Genomic DNA, 21,623 nt, shown 5'->3' with positions numbered 1-21,623 from the left:
GAGTTACATCAAATGGATGTTAAGACGGCATTTCTGAATGGTGATTTAAAAGAAAAGGTCTACATGAAACAACCCAAGGGTTTTATCATGGAAGGCAAGGAAAATATGGGATGCCTCCTGAAGAAATCCATTTGTGGATTAAGACAAGCCTCTCGGGAGTGGTATCTAAAGTTTAATCAAACGATTAAAAGTTTTGGCTTTAAAGAAAATATTGAGGATAATTGCTTTTATGCAATGTTTAAAAATGGGAAATATATTTTCCTAATCTTGTATGTGGATGATATCCTGCTTGCTAGTAGTGATGTTAGTCTACTACAAGAAACAAAGAAATACTTATCCTCAAATTTTGACATAACAGACCTTGGTGAAGCATCATATGTTTTGGGCATAGAAATTCACCGAGATAGGAACAATGGAGTCTTAGGACTATCTCAGAAAGCATATTTAGAAAAGGTTCTTAATAAGTATAATATGCATGCGAGTAAAGCCACACCTGCTCCAATAGTCAAGGACGATAGTTTTGGGAAATTCCAATGTCCCAAGAACCAGTATAAGATCGATCAAATGAAAGCGGTACCATATGCTTCGGCAGTTGGCAGCTTACAGTATGCACAAGTGTGCACTCGCCCTGACTTAGCTTTTATCACCGGGGTACTCGGTAGATATCAAGAGAATCCAGGCCTAGAGCACTAGAAGATGGTAAAGAAAGCATTGCATTATGCACAAGGCACGAAGGACTACATGCTAATATACAGGAGAAGTGATTCCCTAGAGATAAAAGGGTATTCAGACGCAGATTTTGCGGGGGACAGAGATGATAGAAAATCCACGTCAGGATACATATTCACCCTCGCTGGGGGAGCTATTTCGTGGAAAAGCTCCAAACTGTCGATAGTTGCATCATCCACGATGTATGCAGAGTTCATAGCATGCTTCGAAACCACGGGGCAGGCGATATGGCTAAAGAAATTTGTACCCGACTTGAAAGTGGTAGATTGCATTCACAAACCACTAAAGATGTACTGTGATAACCAGCCTGCAGTATCCTATGCTCACAACAACAAGTAGAGTAATGCTGCCAAAACAATAGAGATAAGGTATTATGTTGTGAAAGATAAAATCCAGGATCAAACTATAAGTCTCGAGCATATAAGGACAAAGGATATGCTTGCGGATCCGCTAACGAAAGGCTTACCACCCAATGTGTTCAAGGAACACTTAGCCGGCATGGGTTTAAGGGAAAGCCTTATGATTCCTGGATAGGCCCAAAAGGAACAGAATTTGTTTCTGAACATAACGTATGTTGTAGCTGTATGATTCTAACGGCAATTAAGCCGTGACGATGAAACATGCTCTATGTACCAATATGTGATGAAACAGATAAACTAGAAAGTATAAAGTTAAAAGTAAAGTTGAGATCAAGGGGGAGAATGTTAGGTTGATCTCTCTCCCGTTCGAACCCAACGGGTCGAACGGGCCCCTGACTCGTGCCCTGATCGGGGGCGCCCAACCAAACCATGATTGGTGGGCCCCTGTGACCCGCGCTATATAAACAGAGGTGGGGGCCGGGGCACGACTCATGAGGTTAATCGCTGCCACAATCCCTACCTACAATCCCTACCGATCTAGGGTTAGCGTGGTGCTCACAGGAAGCTCCACCTCCACCTCGCCCACTCTCCGCCATCGCCGTGCGCCCCAGCACCACGATGGCCTCCGGCTCGAGTTCATCCACTGCTGGAGAAGGTAGGTTCACCGGATCTACTAGCCTACTCCAATCCAAAATCTATCACGTTTCGCTCGGACAGCTAGATGAGAAGGGCTGCGAGATCGTCATCAAGCGCAGTGTCCTCGCGATCTTCGACCAAGAGGGACGGCTGCTGGTGCGTGTCAAGCGCTCAGCAAACCGTCTGTACAAGCTGAACCTACAGCGTGCTGAGCCGGTGTGCCTGCTGTCCAAAGGAGGCGACCTGGCCTGGCTGTGGCATGCACGTTTTGGGCACCTCCACTTCCGTGCATTGTGTGCCATGGCAAGGAAGAAGATGGTGCGTGGGATTCCTGATGTGGATCACGTTGGGGAGTATTGTGATGGCTGCATGCTCGGGAAACAACACCGACTACCCTTCCCGCAGGCTGCAACATATCGTGCAAAGGCGTCCCTGGAGCTCGTACACTCGGATTTGTGCGGTCCGATCTCTCCGCCAACACCGGGAGGTAGAAATTATTTCTTGTTAATTGTGGATGATTACTCTCGGTACATGTGGATTGAGGTACTCAGGACAAAGAGCGAGGCTTTTGCTTTCTTCAAAAAGGTGAAAGCGGCAGCAGAGACCAGGAGCGGCTGCAAGCTGCTCGCATTCCGCTCGGATCGCGGCGGGGAGTTCAACTCCACGGCGTTCGTCGAGTACTGCAACGAGCTCGGCATCAAGCACTTCACGACCGCCCCGTACACGCCGCAACAAAACGGGGTTGTCGAGCGCCGTAATCAAACCGTGGTGGAGATGGCGAGGTGCATGCTGAAGAGCATGGGCGTGCCTGCGGTCTTCTGGGGAGAGGCCGTCAAGGCGGCCGTCTATGTCCTCAACCGATCGCCGACGCGGAGCCTCGACGGGGTGACTCCGTACGAGCTGTGGCATGGCAAGAAGCCGAGCGTGGCTCACCTGCGCACATTCGGGTGTCACGCGCACGTGAAGAAGCTCGGACCCGGGATCAACAAGCTGGCCGACAGGTCGACGCCCGGCGTCATGATGGGATATGAGGAAGGTGCCAAGGCCTATCGTATCTATGATCCCGTCGCCGAGAAACTGCTGGTGTCACGTGATGTTGTGTTTCAGGAGACACGCCCATGGAACTGGAAACCTGAAGCAGCAAAGGAAAGCACACCATCAGTTGTGTTCACGGTGGTATATGCCGCTGAGCCGAGAGTCACGGTGACTGACAGTGGCTCCGGTTCGCCTCGTCCGGCAGCAGCGGAGACGGCACCGTGCACGCCCGAACTGTCGACGCCACCAATACAGTTCGTGTCGCCGCCGTCGCGTGATGACGCGCTGGACACGGACAGCGGGCACCCGCGATATCGGCGTCTATCCGACGTCTACGACACCACCAAGGAGATCACAGCGCCGATCGACTACAGCGACTTGTTCGACGACGACGACGAGCAGCAGCATGTGGGCCTCTGTCTTCTGGCCGCCCGAGGAGCCGGCGAGTGTTGAGGCAGCACTCTCTGATCACGCCTGGCGCAAGGCGATGGAGGAGGAAATGGGCTCGATCGTCGACAATCAAACCTGGGAACTCACATCTCTTCCCGCTGGGCACCGCGCCATCGGGTTAATGTGGGTTTTCAAGCTGAAAAGAGATCCTGCCGGCAACATCCTGAAGCATAAAGCGCGACTGGTGGCAAAGGGGTACTCTCAGCGACAGGGGGTGGACTTTGAAGAAGTTTTCGCTCTAGTGGCTCGCATGGAGACTGTGCGGCTGCTCCTCGCTCTCGCCGCGCACGGTGGATGGCAGGTACACCACATGGATGTTAAATCCGCTTTTCTGAATGGTGATCTTGAAAAGGAGGTCTATGTACAGCAGCCGCCAGGGTTTGTCGATGATCGAGAGAGCTGCAAAGTGTACAAGTTGCAGAAGGCGTTGTACGGGCTGCGACAAGCACCACGGGCCTGGAATGCTAAATTGGATGCATCATTGCAAGCCTTGGGTTTCAAAAGAAGCCGGCTGGAACATGCTGTGTATAGGCGTGGTGACCACAAGAACTTCCTGTTGGTGGGAGTATATGTGGATGATCTGGTGATTACCGGGACTAGTCAGGATGATATTGACAAGTTCAAGCAGGAGATGCAACGGCTGTTCAAAATGAGTGATCTCGGCCTACTGTCCTACTACTTGGGTATTGAAGTTGAGCAGAGAAGTGGTGAGATCAAGATTTGTCAAAGCAGCTATGCTCAGAAGATTTTGGGGGTTGCAGGCATGGAGCAATGCATACCGTGTGCAACTCCAATGGAATACCGCCTCAAGCTCAGCAAGAGGGATGGAGCTGAAGCCGTGGATGCCACTTTGTACAGGAGTGTGATCGGCAGTCTTCGTTACTTGGTCAATACAAGGCCTGATATAGCATGTGCCATCAGCATTGTGAGCAGGTACATGGAGGCACCAAGCAAGCAGCATTGGACGGCAGTGAAACAAATTCTTAGGTACGTACAAGGTACTAAGGGGTATGGATGCTGCTACAGGGCTGGTGCAAAGGGTTTGGTGCTGACAGGTTACAGTGATAGTGACCATGCCGGGGACATAGATGATAGAAAGAGCACTTCTGGAGTTGTGTTCATGCTTGGAAAGAACATTGTGACATGGAGCTCGCAGAAACAAAAGATAGTGACCACATCATCCTGCGAGGCGGAGTATGTGGCAGCAGCGAGCGGCGCTTGTCAAGGGGTCTGGCTCAGAAGATTGCTCGGGGAAATGACAGGGCAAGCTCCGGCCATGTTCGACCTTATGGTTGATAACCAGTCAGCTATCGCACTGAGCAAAAATCCGGTGCATCACGACCGGAGCAAGCATATTGATGTTAAGTATCACTTCATCAGGGAGTGCGTCGAGGAAGGAAGAGCTGACGTGAAGCACATTGGAACAACTGACCAACTTGCTGATCTTCTAACCAAGGCATTGGGGCGCACCAGATTCGTTGAGATGAGGAAGATGTTCGGTGTCGTTGAAGTGAAGACTGTGCAACGGGCTTAAGGGGGTGATTTGTTAGCAAATAATCCCGTTGAGCTGTTTGTTATCCTCTAGTTTTTTCTTAGCTAAAATAAAGGGCCATGCAGCGTGGAATCTGTTCCCGACTTGGCGTAGTTTCAGACTTTCAGTTAGTTTGTTTAGCTGAGCCGTCACAGGTGGATCGTGGGATGGCACGATTGTAAACGTGTGACGGCCACACCCTAGCGATCGGGAGGATGTGGGATGGCACGTCCGATCAGCCCGCTCGTGGACCGGGTATCTTGTAGTTTCTGTTCTGAAGCACTTGACTGAATAAGAAGAAAAGGGAAAAGGCTGCAGAGGTCGAACGCAGCGCAAACACTCGTGTTCTTCGTGCGAGAAAGAGTTAGAACTGATCCTGCAACTACATCGAGCTCCATGGGTTCGGCGAGGCTACAACCAAAGAGCATCTTCAACAGACCGCGCGATTTTAGCGCCACGCCAAAAAAACCGCCTGTTTTGCACGCGCGCAGCTGGAACGGGCGCTCCAGCGGACGCGTAAAAAACGCTCGCGCGGTATAGTTGGTTCAGCAGAGCAAAACGGCATATCGCGCCACTTATTTCGTGCGCCCGCTCCCGCACTGGACATCGTCGACTCGCGCACCACTTCCACCAACTGCCAGATCGAGGCGCTAGCACCGCCGTCCGCACCTCCCCATTTGCTCTGGCGACCCGACGGCGCTTCCCCGGCCTATCCCCGCGCACCGCCGCTGCTTCCTGCACCTCCTCTCGGCGCCGCCGCCCCTCGAGCGCGTCATTCCTCTGACGAAGAGCGCCCTGCCGCCCACTGCCGCTCGACGCCCACAAGTGTTTGACAAAACGCTTGCAGGGTATGTATTACTTCAACTTCACATTTTGTAGATGAATTTGGTGCATGTTGTTTGTGGTTTTATATACTAGTTTAAATTCAATATTGTAGATGAGTTCGTCATATGATTCTTGCGACAAATAATTTGATATTCAAGAGGAGGAGGACCTTGCAATGATCCTAGCTATGCACGTCAATAAAAAGCCAAAGCACGGTGGTTCGGTTATGGGTCGTCAGAAAATTTGGAGGGATAAGATCGATGCCGGCAACAGATTGATGAGGCACTATTTTGTGGAGAATCCCATATACCGCGAGTCGTACTTTCGGCATCATTTTAGGATGAGCACCAAGTTGTTCAAATGCATTGCAGAGAAACTGGCGAGCCCTGATCAGTTTTTTCAACAAAGAAGGAATGCCGCCGGAGAACTCGGGCATAGTACCTTTTAAAAGGTGACAGCCGCTTTGCGTTTGTTGGCATACGGTATTCCGGCTGATCTAGTTGATGACCACTTGGCCATGGGTGAGAGTCAAGCCATCATGTGTGTCAAGCGCTTCGCAGTCGGAATTATGCAAGTGTTTGGTCCGGAGTATTTAAGAGCTCCCAATGTTGAAGACGCCGCAAGGCTTTGGACATGAACAAAGCTCGCAGGTTCCCAGTTATGCCTGGCTCAATAGATTGCATGCATTGGAGTTGGAAGAACTGTCCTAAGACATGGCATGGACAATTCCACGGCCAGAAAAGGGGTTCCACTATAATCCTTGAAGCAGTGGCCGATCAAGAGACTTGGATTTGGCATGCTTTTTTGGAATGCCTGGATGTTTGAATGACATCAACATTCTTAATCGGTTACCACTCATGAATAGGATTGCAAATGGTAAACTGCCATCGGTGCAATTTGTATCAAATGGCCATGCATACAACTATGACATCTACCCAAAGTGGTAAACATTTGTGAAGCCGTTGAAAAAACCGGAAGGTAAGAAAAATCCAGATTTCCACAATGCTCAGGCAGCGGCTTGGAAAGATGTCGAGAGCGGTTTTGGGATTTTGCAAGCCCAATTTGCTATTGTGAGAGGACCGCCTAGATTTTTGGGTTCAAAAGATCCTTTGGTACATCATGACCGCTTGTGTGATCATGCATAACATGATCATCAAGAATGAGCGTGGGCAAGATTTAGACTACTCTCAGTATGAGCTCTTCGGATGTCACGTGTGAGTGCGGCGAAGGACTGAGAGGGTACCCGATTTGTTGCCTCCTATCATGCCACTCGATGTGCCGAAACGCATGATGATCTTCAAAAGGATCTAATCAAGGAATGGTGGGCATGGAATAGCCGACGAAACTAGTGATTTGTATGTTTGATGTTGTATTGTTGAACTATTTGTTGTATTGGAAGATAAACTATTTGTTTGAGTTGTAATAAATTGAACTATTTATTGTTGATTTATTTTTTATGTGTTTGATTTTCTTGGTTCTATTCGAGTGTCCAAATGTTGTTTGTGTTGGGTGCGCGCGCCCTTTTTTTGCAGCACCTGCTGGAGCGGCTCGCGCGCGTAATATTTTTCAACGGTCACTGGAGCCAGTGCTCTGTTACGCGTAAAAAGTTGCTATTTTGGCGCTGTAAAAATTATTTTAGCGTGCCGTGTGGTGCGCGCCTGTTAGAGATGCTCTGACCATCGTATGCCTCGCATTGAGCCGGGGAAACGCACGGAAGTCGCCGCGCACGGTGGCAACACTTTGTATTATGAACAAGACAGACGAGTTTGGCAACGCTGGAGGGAACGTAGATTGCGGCGACGGCGGCGGCATGGCCTCCATGAGGGATGGCTGCTCGCGGGAGGTTCCCGGGTCGGAAAAGTTCTCTCTATTGCGCACTAGGCAAGCAGATGAGGTACACGCAAACGCAAGGGGAACCATGGCCATCGTCGACAAAAGAGAGGCTGTTGACAAAAGAGAGCCGAGCAACCATGTGGTACATTGTCGCGGGCTCCATGGCTGGGCGGCATACACGGCAGGCAGTGCTCAGATTCATTCATCGGATGCGAAGAGGGATGAGAAGGATTGTAGTACCATGACCGCTTATGTTATCTCCTTGTTTCGCAACACAACGGCAACGACTGTAGTATCAACACTAGTGGGTCGTTGCTTGTGGATTTGTTAACTTCCATGTTAAGCTTTTAAAGACATTAGTCAATGTCTTGGAGAAGAAGGCTTGGAAGTAAACAGATTAGCAGAGTCTTGTCTATCCTGGTCAGTCATCCTTAACTAACGTAAGATTCACGCCATATAATGACATGAATCATATCCTATATAATTAATTAAGTTCTCTAAAATATATATACTTAATTAAGTAGGTTATTTTTGTGGGGATACTTAATTAAGTAGTTGATCTTCACTATTCTATTTATATCAACATGCACACATATCGCCTCATCATACATGCCATGCCACCTCATCATACATGCCATGCCACCTCATCAACGCCATCACTTTTGTTTCTCTAAACATGCCATGTGAAACGCTACATATACTATTCTCTCAACATGCACATATCCACTTCAAAACCCTATTATTACTTTTCTTTTTTCTCAGTGTGCATGAGAAATATTAAATATATTCTATAAATATTTTACAAGTATATATAATAATCAAATACAATAATGCATATGTATTTGTAGTCTTCATTCTCGCGTCTAAATTCTAGACAACCAGATCTCATCAAATAATATATTACAACCAATTCTCACATCAGAACACCGGGTACACATCAGAACACCGGGTACCATCTAGTCACCCAAACTTCAAGCATGCATGTCAATGGCTGTATCATACACAACACACTTTGTATTCATACGCATATTGGTTATCCTCCTAAATATTTGCATTTGGTTGCTGATGAAAACGGATGCATTATGAATTTATGATGCAACTTATGACATGTATAAAGACATGACATCGAACAATTTGTCATGCACATAGTAGTAGCAAATTGAAAAATGTTCACAAGCTTAGAAATATTCATGAACTTTTAAAATATTCAGAAATGATTTTGCCCTAACAAATGGGGCTCATTTGAAAAAAAAAACGAGCTCTCCTAGGGCCTCAATTCTTGGGAGCTTAGTATCTTAGTAGATATAATTTGACATGTCACTTAGTTTAAGATATCTGGACATTTAATGGACTTGTTGTACAATGTTTACCAACATTAACGGGCCGTTGCTTGCGGATTGGTTAACTCTCATGCCAAACTTCTCAAGGCATATACAAGTCATGTCTTGAAGAAAAAAATTCATGTTCGAAAAAAAAAGTCATGTCTTGAAGAAGAAGATCATTAGCAGAGTCCTGGCCATAGCCAGCCGGTCAATCATTGTTAACTAACTTTAAGATTGACGTCAGATAGACATGAACATGTAATACTAGTTAGTCACACTAACTTCAAGCATGCATGCATGTTAATGGCAGGCAGATACACTACACACTCTGTAATCACATACTAGTCTGAACCTAATACTTACACTCCAAGCGGTGCATCCCTCCTGAAACTATTTGCATTTGGGTGCTGAGGAAAAGGAACTTAGAACATGTATAAAGACATGGCATCAAACAATTTGCCATGCCTCGTAGGAGTATATTAATGCCGATGAGTGGCATAACTATATGTAGCTAAAGTCCGAAAGAAATAATAAGTCACCTTTCTCGGGCTTATAAACCACTGGAAATAAGCCATTACGTTAGCTAACTACCAAAGAAAATATGCGAAAGTGAAATATGGTCTGCCACCGTCGCAGGTAAATTGTGACCTCGCCTAGCTAATGCATCAGCCACAAAATTTGCCTCCCTTGGGAAAAAGTCGTGATCATTTAGGTGCTAATCTAATGCTTAATTTTGATATAATGGTATACACAAATAACTATGGTTTAATAAGAAAAAACCCATCTAAAAAAAGCCCACTAGAGCGTATAGAAATTGTAGGATGGCTGGAATTGTTGTTGCATATTGATCTGACCCTAATATGGGGTATATGTAGGAGTACAACGTGGGAAGAGGATTGGAGTACAAGGCAAGTCATTGTTAGTTTTAACCAAATCTATCTCTATCTCTCCTAATCCCTAACTAACACGTTTATATACTTCTAACAGAGCAAAGATGTCATGCGGTTGAGATGACAGCCCACTCGGAATAGTCATCCATCAGCTCCTTCTGTCCTGGACCTGTACTTTGCCACAGAGGAGTTATATATCAAAGGCGCGTTTCTTGCGACAAGTTCTAAGCTACGTACCATACCTCTGTGACTTGCCAGAGTTGGGGCACTAAGAGTCATCTCCATCGAACAAAGATTGATGTGCTCTCGGACCACACTCCCTCTCCATGAAAGCAAAATATAGTCTCAACAAGAAAGAAGATATTATAACAAAAGATCATTCAATCTTCCTTATTCAGTACAATATTCCATGCATGACATATTTGACAGGGACACCAACGGGAGATAATACACAACTATACTAGCACATGTATTTTAGAAAACATATCTTAATAAATATTCTCCGATCTAAACCATTCAGGTGACAGATTAGTTCACTTCTTGATAGACAAAGCCATCTGAGCCCGCTTCATCTTGGCAAACTCAACCAACTTGCTGACATCTGGCAGGCCACCTTGGCGGCATCCAACGCGGTGAAACGCTCCACCCATGCCAGCAGAAGTGGGGTGTTGGCGATGTCAAAGGGTTTGCTACCACATAACTCTTCAGTTCCCTGCAAAAATGCCAAGAGACCGCCCAGTGCAAGGTCCACATATCCAACGCTATCACCGCCAAAGAAGGGCTTCCCCTTGGAGCATTCCTTGAGAGCCCCCTCCAGCGTGTGCACCGCCGCCAACATCTGCTTTATCCCCTCGGTCTTCTCCTCCTCTCCGTCGGCCGTGAACGCCACTTTCCACGGGATGACTAGCTGCATGCACCAAATAGCAATATTAATCAGCTCACCACATACATAATTGTGAAATCAACAACACAAAACACTATAAGAGTAAACCTTCTGGTCAATGTAGTCTACCCAGAACCGAGCAATGGCACGCTCGTATGGGTCAACGGGCAGGAAGGAGGGGCCTACGGTACCATAGGCATCGTCGATGTACTCTAGGATGACGACGGACTCACAGATTGGCTTGCCGTTGTGGATGAGTACCGGCACCTTCTTGTGCACCGGGTTGGAGGCGAGGAGCAGGTCGCTCTTGTTGTCGAGGTCCTGCTCGACGTTCTCATAGCTCAAGCCCTTGAGGTGGAGCGCGAGTTTCACCCTGGAAACCCAGGGGCTCGCCCATGTACCCAGCAGCTTCAGCTCGTCTTCACCGGCCATTTCTCCCTTGCGTGATACCTATGGATATGACTTGAACTTCAGTGTTAACTACTGTGTTTTGCTTGCTTGCTTGGCTGAGCGAGGAGTGATATATATAGGGTATGGGAGGCAATAACAATGCATCATCCATGAGGCATGTGCTAACGTCAAGGACACTTATTTTGCACAATTACTTAGTATCCGGACATTGAATAGACTTGCTGCTTGCTCTATTTTTAACACATGTACCATGATCACTTATTTTATCTCCATGTTTTGAAACAGCACGACGAAGACTTCAGTGCTTAGAAAACATTAGTCAAGGTCTTTTGCTTGCGGATTAGTGAACTTTCATGCCAAGTTTCTCGAGACATTAGTCATTGTCCTAGAGAAGAAGGCCGGGAAGTAAACAGATTAGGAAAGTTCTTTTGGGATTATCGACCCCCGCTTTTTTCCCCTCCCGCGACCGCGTCGCCCCCGCGGGCGGGTGGTCGCGACCAGCCTCCTCCCCCGCGCACCTCTCCCTCCCCCTTCCTCCCTGCCGCCGTCGCCGGCGCCCGCTGCGGGCCTGGCCCGGGCGACGCTGGTGGCGGCGGCCCCCTGGCCTTTCCCCTCTCGGGTGTCCTCCGGCGCGGGACGGGGCGACCCCGGGCGTTGCTTCTAGGCGGCGGCGGTCCAGCGCGGCGGCAGGGGCTCCTGGCGCGAGCGGGGGCGAACTTCTGGTCGGCGGCGTCGCCGTTGGCGGCGGGGCGACGCGGCGGCACGATCTGGCGGCGCCCGCTCGGCCCAGATCTGGGCCCTTCGGGCCCCATCTGGGCCTGGGCGGGCTGGCGGCGGGGTGGGTCTGCTTCGTGGCTTCCGGGAGGCGGGGGAGCGGCGATGAGCGGCAGGGTGCTGGCGGCGCCATCGCCGGCTTGCTGCAGCGTGGCGGCGGGGCTTAGCGAGCCCGTTTCGGGCCTGGCCGGGCCAGGGGTGGCCTGGCATGCCCTGCTGCCGCGTCTGGACGGCTACCGCGACGGTGCCGGAGGCTCTGGCCTCCCGCACGACGGCGGTGGAGGTGGTTCCCTCCCGTTTGGTTTCGGTGCTGCTTCTCCCTCCGTGGGGCGCTTCTCTCCGGTCCTCTTGGCCTCGTGTGGGTGTTCGCAGTGAGGCGGCGTGGGTGGCGGCGCAACCGCGATGGCGCATGGTGGTGGGCGGCGGTTTGGCTGGTCGGCTCCGGTCCGTTGGGCGGCGGGGATTGGAGTACGGGAGAAATCCTTGCCGGTCTTCGGCTCCGATGCAGTGACACCTGTGGGTGCCACCATTCCTTCCTGAAGGGTGTCAGTGATGTCCATCCCCCACCTCCCTCCGCGTGCCGGGGAAACCCTAGGACATGTCCGGGCAGCAGCGTCGTCGGCGTCGCTTTCCTTCTTGGAGGTGCTGTTTTGTACGCGGTGGTTTGGAGCCTCGGGTTGTAGTGGTTTGTCTTTGGTGGGCGTAGCGGTGGCGGGTCATCCGCGCTTGTCGAGCTGCTGCTGTTGGCATTTGCTTCTTCTTCTTTTTCCTTTTGGCTTGTTGTGCTGTTCGCCCCAGCAATCCTGTATCGGCGTTGGTTGCTTTGGAATACAAAGCGGGGGGAAACCCTTTTTCGGTAAACAGATTAGCAGAGTCCTGGACATCACCAGCCGGTCAGTCATCGTTAACTAACTTTAAGATTGATATCGGATAAGGACATGAAACATATAATACTAGTTAGTCGCACTAACTTCAAGCATGCATCCATGACAATGGTCAAGTACCTAATACTAGTCTGAACAAGTCAAATACCTAATACTTATGCTCCAATTAGTGCATCCTTCCCAGATACTTGCAGTATTTTTGTGAATCTACGACATGCACAAAGACAAACATCAAACAATTTTTCATGCCATGTATGGGTATATAGTGTTAATGTAGATGGGAGGCATAACTATGTATGTAGCTAAGGTCTATCATATAGCACGAGACAAACGAACGACAGATGCAAAGTGACGATTACTGATATCATGTGCATTCTCAAAATATTTGATGCAATCCAAGAAAAACACAAAGCGACAATCTATGCAGGGGAATTAGTGCAGAGGGTAAATAAATCAATCAACAGCAGGGGAATCAAGCATCAAGCACCTGATTAATTAGTTAGCCCTATCAACCACAGTTCATACATTCATTCTGTACAATGCTTTCGACAAGGACACCATCACTCCATCAAAACTCAGAAGGGTACAGAGGAGAGCCATGACGATGACGATGCTGTACACGGTTAATCTAGAGCTACATTCATGACGGCGAACCGAGGGAGCACTCAAATAAATAAATACATACACAGTCAGCCTACTGTATTGTATTGTGTGCTTTTCATAAGCAAGCAGACAATTTCTCAGCTTTGTATAAGTTGCCTAACATCTCCCCGAGTAGCTCATACAAGGTCCTCTGCTCCTCGTACCTCAGGTTTCTTAAGATCTGGATGATGGCAAAAGAAGGTACGACATGGGTGGATGAGAACCACGCGCGATACACAGGAGAATACTAAGATCAAATGAAAACCAACAAGGTGCAGTAGATACGACAGACCTGATCCAAGATTGCGTCGGCAGAGAAATTGCGGGGCGAGATGAACGATTGGTGGTATATGTATGCAAAAACTGCCATAACCATCTGGAGAAAATGCACAAGAACAGTTGTTATTTTCAGCTAAACTGCACAGCCTAGGAATATATTATCATGAAGAAGTTCATTCGACTTTGCACATTCAGCTAAATTAGAAACAGCAGCAGCATTTAGGCCACAACAGGCGAGACTCGAGTTCTCTACCGACGCACAAAACTACATGGCCAGCCTCCTGATCACAGGGTCCAGCCGTGTTGCGGGCCAAAGTTCTCCTTCGCCTTTTTCACCATCGTGCTAGCCCCCTTCTGCAGAACCTTTTGCAGAGCAACTTTTTGAAGTTTTGCCCAAGTGTTCAGAAATTGGCAGAGAAGGAAAATCACGTCAGTAGTAGGATCACTAGGTCTAATACCTTTACAACAAGATTTATTTAGTTTTTGAAAAGTAGAATATGGTCTTGTGAAATAATTCAACACACTATGACTGTGCGGCTGGACACCTGAATACTCACAAAATCACGCAGACACCTGAATATGGTCTTTGTCTTAGAAATTTCTCATCACGCAGACACCTGAATACTCGCAAAATCGAAACGAAAAAGCCTCAGCTGGACTTCTGATTGGAAGTCTTTCTTGACATTGTTTATTGATATGAACCGAAAAATGCTAATGCTTACCACTGCAGTTGCTTACAGGATGACGAAAACAACTAGAATGACGATTTCAGGACCTAGACATCCAAAGCAAATTTGAATCCAGATAAGATGTACTCCCTCCATTCCAAAATAGATGATCCAACTTTGTACTAACTTTATACTAAAGTTAGTACAAAGTTGAGTCATCTATTTTGGAACGGAGGGAGTACAAGCTTAATTAGCAACCCCTATAAATAGCACTCTTGCAGGCGTTTACAGCAAGATTAGGGACATCTAAGGTAGTTTTACCTTGAGCCAGGCGTCTACTGTACTAGATTACTTCGGCGGACAGCTACCAAGACAAAGATTAAACCTTTTGGAATCTCTGACATTGAGAGAGCAGTCTAAAAGTCGTCTGCAGAAATGTCAAAGCAGTGCCAGCAACTAAATGTCATGCCAGCAAGCCAATCTTTCAGGTAGTCATCAGTACCACCAGATTAGATCTCTCATCTGCAGTAAGCAAACTGTAGTCAGTTTGGTCATCCTGTAAGCAATTACATTGGTTAGTATTTTCGATTCGTATCAATAAACAATGTAAATTTGTTATGAGAAAAGGCTCGAGATAATCAATTGAATGATCTAAATATCTGACTGACAAGCATAGTGACGACATGGTCCCACACCAGGAGCAAGTAATTCAAATGATTAAGCTTGCAATGTGGTGCTTGCTAAGTCATGGCTGTCAAAGGCCTTCCATGTCATGTGGTGCTTGCTCCTCATACTCGTACGTCAGGTTTCTTAAGATCTGGATGATGGCAAAAGAAGGTACAGCGTGGGTGGATGAGAACCAAGCGAGATACACAGGACAATAATAAGATCAAACGAAAACCAACAAGGTGCAGTAGATACGGACCTGATCCAAGATTGCGTCAACAAAGAAATTGTGGAGTGAGATGAACAATGGGTGGTATATGTATCAAGAAAGTGCCATAATCATCTGGGAAAAATGTACAAGAACAATTGTTATTTTCAGCTAAACTGCACGGGCTAGGAATATATATCTTTAATCATAAAGAAGTTCCTTCAACTTTGCATAGTCAAGCCTTAGAGTGAAGGGGGAGGATTAGCACATTCAGCTAAATTAGAAACAGCGGCAGAATTTGGGCTACAGCTGGCGAGGCTCGACTTCTCTACCAACGCACAAAACTACATGGCCAGCCTCCTGCTGGCAGGGTTCCAGCCATGATGCCACCCAAAGATCTCCTTTGCTGTTTTCACCATCACTCTAGCCCCCTGTCGCAGAAGCTTCTCCAGAGCGCCTTTCTGAAGTTTTGCCCAAGTTTTCAGAAATTGGCAAAGAAGGAAAATCACGTTATTAGTAGGATCACTAGGTCTAATACCTTGAAAACAAGATTTGTTTCGTTTTTTCCACAACGTCCAAAGAAGGTAAACGGTTTGTGAAATGACTCAATACAGTATGACTGTGCGGCTGGAATTTTGCTGTTAGAAATTCTCAACACGCTGACATCTACAGCTGCATAATAGCCAACCCCCACCCACATCAAGAGGCAAGTGTTCCACCGGTATCCATAGGAACCGCAACCATCTATGTGTGCCAAATGGCAACTCGTTCACTAAATTACTGTCGATTGGAAGTCATTAACATGGTAAGCCTTAGTATCTACAATTTGTGTCAATAAACAATGTCATGTTATTTCGCAACACCATATTCAACTTCTAACAAACTTGTGTACTTTTGCATTGCAACAATGTGATCCATGAATACCACACTGAATTCACCACAAAAAGTAAAACAGTAGATACCATTCAACTAGAGTTGCCTACTTTTCTGGTTCCACACCTCAAATCAAAAGCAAGTTGCTGCTGAGGAATAGCAGGAGCAGCAACAGCTGCACTGCGGGAAGCAAGATGACGAGCACCAGCTGGAGAGTCAAAAGCAAATTGCTGCCTTTGAATGAGAGACCCAAGTTCAATATTTGTCCAAGTTTCACCCTGCTAACACGTAAGCTCCTGTTTCATGACCGTGTTCTGTCTAGAAAGATACAAAAAGACATACGTAGATAATTGGAACAGTGGATGAAAACTGAACTTAAAATTTGTATATCTAACATTAAAAAAATGGCTTCTCTTTCTTTTTATACACCTTCCTCAACAAGTAAAAGATCCATGCCAAAATGCAAGATCAGCAACAGGAGTATGCCCAAATGGCAACTCGTCCATCAATTCTGCTCAGCCGGCTGGGGGATGCAAACAAACAAACTATGTGCAGAATATGGTTTTTTGCGCGTATACTATGTGCAAACAAACAAACTATTCAGCCATGATGCCACGCCCAGCTGAGACACAGATGCAAGGAGGCCAAAATCCATACAGGCTACCAAACGCATCCGAAACGCTGGTGTTGGGAGAAGAGGTGTTGTGTTGCAAGTGGAATATGGTATTGAGCAACTGGAATGTCATGGTCGGAAATCCTCATCATGGGGACAGCTGCATACTCCAAATGTAACAGAACCGTCTATGGTCGCCAAATGGCAACTCGCTCATTTATTTAAATACTAATGCTTACCATCTGCAATTGATTACAGGATGAGAAAAATGGCCTTTTCCCCATAAAGGGCCTTTCATTAACTCAAATTGTCATGACGCGAAAACAACTAGAGTGACGATTTGAAGACCTTGCCCTCTGAAGCAAATTTCAATCTAAATAAGATGCACAACCTTAATTAGCAATCCCTGATGCTACTCTAAGTAGTACTTGCAGGCGATTACAACAGAATTAGGGAGATCTAAGGTAGTAGTAGTTCTTTCTACCTTGAGTCAGACGTCTGCTTCTGCTATACTTCTAGATTATTATATATACTTCGGCCGGCAGATAACCACGACAATGACTGACTTGGGCCGGCAGAGCCGAACAGTGGACCTTTCTCCTTTGCAAGGGACGCAATCGTCTTTCAGGTTCAACCTTTCCCCTCTGCAAGCTCGTCCCCCTCCTTGTTCCCGGCTTCTCATAGCCATAGACCAAGAATTGATTCATCTTCTTACAACCTCCAACAGCAACCATGGGTCCTGCCAATCTCCTCTTCATCATAGTAGCAGTTTCAGCACAATTGCTCTCCGAGGCGTGGTTGAACTTCACCGAGTATCCCACAGCCAACCTCTCAACATCGTGGACCAACAACGAAAGCTCCTTCACCGGGCCACACGTTCTTCAAACCCTCTTCTATGATGGTTCGGCCGTCCGATCCCTCGTCCTCAGCTCGCCACAACCCATCTTGGGACCTTACTTTGGTGCAGGTTTCTTCTGCGCCTCCCCCTGCAATGTGTTCCTCTTTGCCATCTACATTTTTCACATCCGCAGTGACACGAAGCCGCACATGGTATGGTCTGCTAACCGGGCTCGTCCTGTCAGGGAGGGTGCCACCATTGAGCTTACCATCGATGGGAACTTAGTGCTCCGAGATGCTGACGGTAGCCTCGTATGGTCCAGCGGCAGCTCGGAGCGGTCCGTAGCAGGCATGGTGATCACCGAGGATTGCAATCTGGTGCTATTTGATCGCAGAAATGGAACTGTATGGCAGTCTTTTGATCATCCTAGTGATGTGTTGCTCCCTGGGCAGTCACTACTGGAAGGTACGAGGCTTGTAGCAAACACTGCCGCCACAAATTGGACAGAGAATCAGGTGTACATGACAGTTCTCCCCAGAGGAACAAATGGTTACACAGGATTATACGGTTATGTTGGATCCACACCATCACAACTCTACTACGCCTTCTCGGCATGGGTGAGCGAGAATGACACAGGAAATGGTCCAACAAAGGTTACCTTTCTCAATAGCAGCCTCAGCCTCCTTGTGCAGACAAGGCAACCAAGCAACCCGAGGATGCATAATATCTCACTGCCAGCAGCTAAATCCACTCAGTACGTGAGGCTAGAGTCTGATGGGCACCTTAGGCTCTATGAATGGTCTGAGGACCTACTGAAATGCATTTTGCGGTCCGATGTAACCATGCTGAGAGAATTGAATGATGATTGTGAATTCCCAACGGTGTGTGGAGAGTACGGCATATGCACAGCTGGCCAGTGCACATGTCCATTTCAGGACAACTCAAGTTCAATAAACTACTTCAAGCCGGTGCACTTACGCAAGGCAAATCTTGGTTGTGCACCACTGAATTCAATCTCTTGTCAAGAAATGCAACACCATAAGCTCTTGACCCTTACCGATGTTTCTTACTTTGATACACACCATACAATTGAGAATGCAACGAATGTAGACAGTTGTAAGCAGGCTTGCTTGAAGAACTGCTCCTGCAGGGCCGTCATCTTCAGATATCACCTCAATGATTCTGAGAGCGAGTGCCTGTGGGTGACCAAGGTCTTCTCCTTGAAATCAATACAACCTGAAACGGCTTATTTCAATTCGTCTGCTTACCTCAAAGTGCAATCTAGCCCCTCTTCTGCTGCTTCTCATCCTGTTGCAAACAAAAGGAAGGTTATTCTAGGCATCTCCCTTGCACTTGTTACTGCTATCATATTCATTGCCGTTGTTATTACTGTTTGTCTGCTAAGGAGGAGAAAGTATGAAGACAATGATGAAGATCTCCAGTTTGATCAATTACCAGGGATGCCAACAAGGTTTCCATTTGACAAGCTGAGAGAATGCACTGAAGGGTTCAGTAAAAAGCTTGGAGAAGGTGGATTTGGGTCGGTTTTTGCAGGGAAATTAGGCGAAGAAAGAGTTGCAGTCAAACGTCTGGAAGGTGCTAGACAAGGAAAGAAAGAGTTTTTGGCAGAGGTTGAAACCATTGGAAGCATCGAGCACATCAATCTTGTCAGGCTGATTGGCTTTTGTACAGAGAAATTCCAAAGGCTTCTTGTGTACGAATATATGTCGGGAGGGTCACTTGATAGATGGATCTATTACCGCCACGACAATGCCCCACTCGATTGGCTCACGAGGTGTGGAATCATTCTGGATATTGCCAAAGGCCTGTGCTATCTTCATGAGGAGTGCAGGCGAAAGATAGCTCATTTGGACATCAAACCACAAAATATTCTCTTAGATGAGAACTTTAATGCCAAAGTGGCTGATTTCGGACTGTCTAAGCTAATAGACAGGGATCAAAGCAAGGTAATGACGATGATGAGAGGCACGCCTGGGTATATGGCACCTGAATGGTTAACCTCACAAATCACTGAAAAGGTTGATGTCTACAGCTTTGGAGTAGTTGTCATGGAGCTAATAAGTGGGAGAAAAAATATTGATAATTCTCTGCCTGAGGAGAGTTCTCACCTCATCAACTTGTTCCGAGGAAAGGCTCGAGATAATCAATTGAGTGATCTGATTGACGAACATAGTGAAGACATGCTCTCACACCAGGAGCAGGTGATTCAAATGATGAAGCTTGCAATGTGGTGCCTGCTAAATGATGGCGGTCAAAGGCCTAACATGTCAACGGTGATAAAGGTATTAGAGGGTGGGATGAGCATAGAAACCACTATTCTTCACAGATTTCTCAATACAAATACAGTCTTGCCCCTGGAAGATAATCCAACCATGTATTCAGTTCAACCTCAAGCATCAATTTTATCTGGAGCAAGGTGAAATAAGTGGCTAATGAGAAGAAGACATCCAACTTAATTACAGACTTGGTTTTCGTAACTGTTTTTAATCTTATCTTATTTGTACATTGGAAGTATGTCTTGAATAGCTTGAAAACAAAAATTACTGGCCAATGTATATGTTTCATTGTTTGTTCGGTGGTCTGTACCACATACCTTTTCATCTGCAGAGTACCAGTCCACCTCTTCTGGTAGCCCAAAAATATATTTGTGAACTACGTGCCTAGGAAATTTACCTGCAATGTAATTAATAGTATATCAATCTATGGAATACTGAATCCCCCAATTTTGCAAATAGTGTTATGAACCTGATGGGGATAGGCACCAAATGGAGATAACAATAGAAGTCTTTTGAAAAATTCAGCAGAGTTGTCCTCAAATGGTATAGACACGATAATTACCTGGTTAGCGGCTAATAAAAGTGGTTAGCGCCTAATGGTATAGACTACAGAGTTGGTACCTTCTTGATAAATCAATGACACTACATGTCAAGGCCAGGGCTTCAATAACACCGTTTTTTGCTTCAGGATGACACTGCATTCATGTCAATAAGATATTATGAAAATGAATTCATTAGAGACACCTTGGACTCGTGGATCTTGCCGAAGAGGCCCCTCAGGGCCGCGGCCTCCTGGCACAGCAGCGCCCAGCCGAAGGTGGCCGCCTCTGTCGCCAGCGCCGAGCCGAGCGTGACCACCAGGTGCCCGACAACAGCCTCCGCCATGATTCAGACTTCGAGGAGTAAGCTGGTTACTCAATGTGTTGATAGTATACTCGACTCTGAGCTTGCAATTTGGAGTCCACAATTTGGTCATCGAATAATATATGCAGGTCCGCAATTTTGTACTACTTGGCATCCCCAAGCAGCCCGGCGGCTTCCTTGCACATTCAGAGCATATGGGCGGTCGTTGAGGCTTTGAGCTCAGTCAAATCCTTCAAAACAGTAGGGCTAATCAACATTGTGGTGTTGAAATGCAATCTTATTTCATCTCCACTCTATGAATGTCGTAGTGCACATCATACCAACTGAATGGCTGGTGCTACAGGCGTATAAGCAGGACAATATATGTACTCTGGCATTTCGTCGATCACCTGGCGAGCGTGCAGCGAACCGCGACGGAGAAGCAGAGCAATTTTGTACTGAACTATTGTTACAGGGAGACATGGAGGCCTGGGGGAGACTATGAGGAGGAGGGGGAGTGGTGCTCTGGGTGTGCGGTGGGACTACTGGGACTGAGGAGGTAGCATGAGATGCGTCGAGGAACGGACGGCGTACTTGCGGAGGAGACGGGGAAGGGGCGAAGGAGATGGCCAGGAGGAGGGAGTGGGCGGTGGGCTGCCGCGGTAGAGAGGAGACCCGCGACCGCGAGGCGTTGAGTAGTGGACGGACGACGCCGGCGGCAGCCACCGCCGCGCCTGACCGGCCTTCCATGGCTGCCTGGACGAGGTGGGGGCTCCACGGGAGAGACGAAGGGGCTTTCTGTAAAAACATGGAGAGAAGTGGCACTGGCAGGTGTGTTTTTGTAAAAGTGCCACAGCTGGCCTCGCGAGTGCGTTCGATGGAGATCGGACGACCGAAAATTGATGGATGGTTAAATTTATTATTTTACACAATGTGTTGTGATAAGAGCATCTCCAGTAAGTCCCTTTCTCCACGTAAATAAAACTTGTTTAGGAGGAGTTGGGCTAAAAAAAACTACTCCAACAGGTTCCGCCAGTGACCCATGCCACGACCGACCGACCGCCTCGTGGTACCGCCCCAGCTGCCTCGCCCCGCGGACCGACCGCCTGGCCCAGGGCTCAATGGAGCACCTTC

The 21,623-nt window shown here is 47.4% G+C and overlaps 2 protein-coding genes and 1 long non-coding RNA gene across 10 annotated transcripts; 1 reads left to right on the top strand and 2 right to left on the bottom strand.

Moving 5' to 3' along the window:
• Positions 1-9,990: 9,990 nt before the first annotated feature.
• Positions 9,991-10,965, bottom strand: LOC123493392 (probable glutathione S-transferase GSTU6). Its single transcript, XM_045233562.2, has 2 exons — positions 10,602-10,965; positions 9,991-10,517 (listed from the first exon to the last, which is right to left on the bottom strand). Exons 1-2 carry the CDS (start codon positions 10,923-10,925, stop codon positions 10,179-10,181), a joined length of 663 nt encoding a protein of 220 aa, XP_045089497.1. The 5' UTR covers positions 10,926-10,965; the 3' UTR covers positions 9,991-10,178.
• A 2,046-nt stretch (positions 10,966-13,011) lies between these two features.
• LOC109780907 (uncharacterized) lies at positions 13,012-21,274 on the bottom strand. 8 transcript variants are annotated; one of them, XR_006670922.1, is made up of 10 exons: positions 20,900-21,274; positions 19,964-20,740; positions 15,077-15,160; positions 14,820-14,968; positions 14,473-14,673; positions 14,206-14,258; positions 14,041-14,100; positions 13,737-13,860; positions 13,497-13,580; positions 13,012-13,385 (listed from the first exon to the last, which is right to left on the bottom strand). It is a non-coding gene; the product is annotated as an uncharacterized lncRNA (long non-coding RNA). The 8 variants fall into 8 exon arrangements; XR_012190430.1 differs by having other exon boundaries at positions 13,497-13,860; XR_012190426.1 differs by having other exon boundaries at positions 13,737-14,258.
• On the top strand, positions 16,025-19,790 carry LOC123497214 (G-type lectin S-receptor-like serine/threonine-protein kinase SD2-5). The gene has a single exon (XM_045233547.1). It carries the CDS (start codon positions 17,244-17,246, stop codon positions 19,788-19,790), a length of 2,547 nt encoding a protein of 848 aa, XP_045089482.1. The 5' UTR covers positions 16,025-17,243.
• Positions 21,275-21,623: the final 349 nt, after the last annotated feature.

The sequence above is a fragment of the Aegilops tauschii genome, chromosome 1 (genome assembly GCF_002575655.3).
Source record: "Aegilops tauschii subsp. strangulata cultivar AL8/78 chromosome 1, Aet v6.0, whole genome shotgun sequence".
NCBI classification, from domain to species: domain Eukaryota; kingdom Viridiplantae; phylum Streptophyta; class Magnoliopsida; order Poales; family Poaceae; genus Aegilops; species Aegilops tauschii.
Note: the sequence above shows the minus strand (reverse complement) of the source record. Positions and strands in the feature narration are given on the sequence as shown.